The following is a 1748-nucleotide window of genomic DNA, read 5'->3' on the forward strand; positions in this document are numbered from 1 at the left end:
GGAGCCGCTTGGGAAGCGCAGCGGGGCCGGGGGTGGTGGCGGGGAATATGCGGGGCCGGGCGGGCAAAGCGGGGCCGGGGTTAGCAGGGCTAATTGCTCTAGATGATCTTTTTCTTCCTTTTTTTTTTTTTTTTCCCTTTCCCTGCATCTGTCCTCCGCCGGGGACTGGGGGCGGACCGGATTAAACCACCCCAAACCCACCAGCAAACAACCACCAAAGCCAGTCCCGTTCATCTGCGGGGGCCAACCCGCATCTTCAACCCCGAAACTTTCCCGTCCTCTCCCTTCCAAAACCCCATCCCAGGCCCATCTTGAACCTGAAAGAGCTTCTGGGACCTGCGCGGAGGTTTTATAAGCAATCAAGTGTCACCAGCAACCCCCCTCCCGGCGTGTTTCTCTCCCCTCCATCCCTCCAAGGCTGGCACGGACCCGCACACCATCATCCCCCTCGTAAATCAGACACCACACGGTCCGGCTTTTCCTCCCCAAAATTCTCCTTTCCTCCCAAAAGCTTCTCTTTTCCCCAATTCACGGGCTCGCTTTAAAACCCTCCAACCTTTCTGCTATTCCCACGGCGAGGCCTATAAAACCCGGAGCGATATATTTCCATTTTTCACGTTTGCTGGTTATAATAAATACATCGGAAACCAAATCTTCACAGTCCGAAAAGATACTGAGAGAGTGAGAAAGGGCTTTCGCGCAGGGACTGATATTCTTTGAAGGGGAATGGTCTGATTTTGGGAGAGTTTTTGTGCTCGGAGATATTTTATTTCCTAGTGGAAACGCTGCCCGTGGCGACGGTTTTGAGCGTGGGTTTTACACGAGCTCTTTTGTGTTGTGATGTGAGCTCCATGCCGGGGGATTTTGGGGACAGGTCGGGGAGACTCAGTCGCAGAGCGATGTAAAGCGAAGAAAAACACCCTTTTCGCGGCCGGGAGGGGGGACACATTCTATGCGGAGCTCAGGGTTAGCGATGCGCTCCCCCCGCCAAAAATAAATCCAGCGACAAGCGGAAGGTTTATTCTGCATCAGCCACCCCGGGGGCTGGAAACACCCGTGGAAGGGGAACATTTCCCTGATTTTTTGGGGGGGGGTGTTTTTTCCCCCTCCCTGAGCAGCAGCTCTGCTCCTCTCCCGGCGGCCCCGGACGGGAGGGAGCAGCGGCCGCCGGCTCCCCGGGCAGCCGGAGCAGCCCGTTCTCCTCCTCTTCCTCCTCCTCAACGGAAAAACTCCAGAAATAACTGCCCCCCCCCTCTTTCCACCCCTCTCCCCGGGTACCTTCCCCCGGCTTGGGGCTCTCTCCTGCTTGTCCCCTACCCCAAAGCTCCCCCCTTGCCCAGGGAACAGGAGGGCCGGTGCTTTCTGCAAGAGGATTTATTTTGCGGAGAGGGGGGCAGACGACGGGAAGGGGAAGGAGAGAGGGGAAAAAAAAAAAAAGAAAAAAAAAGAAAGCCCCTGATGTGAAATCCCTCTTGGTTGTATCACAGATGTGACAGGCGCCCCGGAGGCTGCTCACAACTGCTCGCGAATAACGCGGAGAGAGTTTGGGAACGCGATCGATATCTATCTTTCCTTTAAAAAGGTATTAAATTATCATTTAAAACTGTAAAAGCGAATCTGGAAGACGGGGGCTTGGGAGGGGGGGCTTTCTCTCTGCAGAGGGTGCAGCGGGATGGACCCGCAGCACTGCGGTGCGGCCTGCAACGGGCGGGGGGGGGAGTTTCTTCTTTTTTTTTTCTTTTTTTTTT

General features: G+C 55.3%; 1 protein-coding gene across 1 annotated transcript in view; it reads left to right on the forward strand.

Annotated features, from left to right (window-relative positions):
* The first annotated feature begins 851 nt into the window (after window positions 1-851).
* The window catches only part of FOXF1 (forkhead box F1), a 4775-nt gene continuing 3878 nt past the window's right edge, over window positions 852-1748 (forward strand). Inside the window, exon 1 of the mRNA XM_010579718.1 lies at window positions 852-874. Coding sequence (XP_010578020.1) covers window positions 852-874 — 23 coding nt within the window. The remainder of the gene's footprint in view (window positions 875-1748) is intronic.

The sequence above is a fragment of the Haliaeetus leucocephalus genome, unplaced genomic scaffold (genome assembly GCF_000737465.1).
Source record: "Haliaeetus leucocephalus isolate CR32 unplaced genomic scaffold, Haliaeetus_leucocephalus-4.0 Scaffold668, whole genome shotgun sequence".
NCBI lineage: Eukaryota > Metazoa > Chordata > Aves > Accipitriformes > Accipitridae > Haliaeetus > Haliaeetus leucocephalus.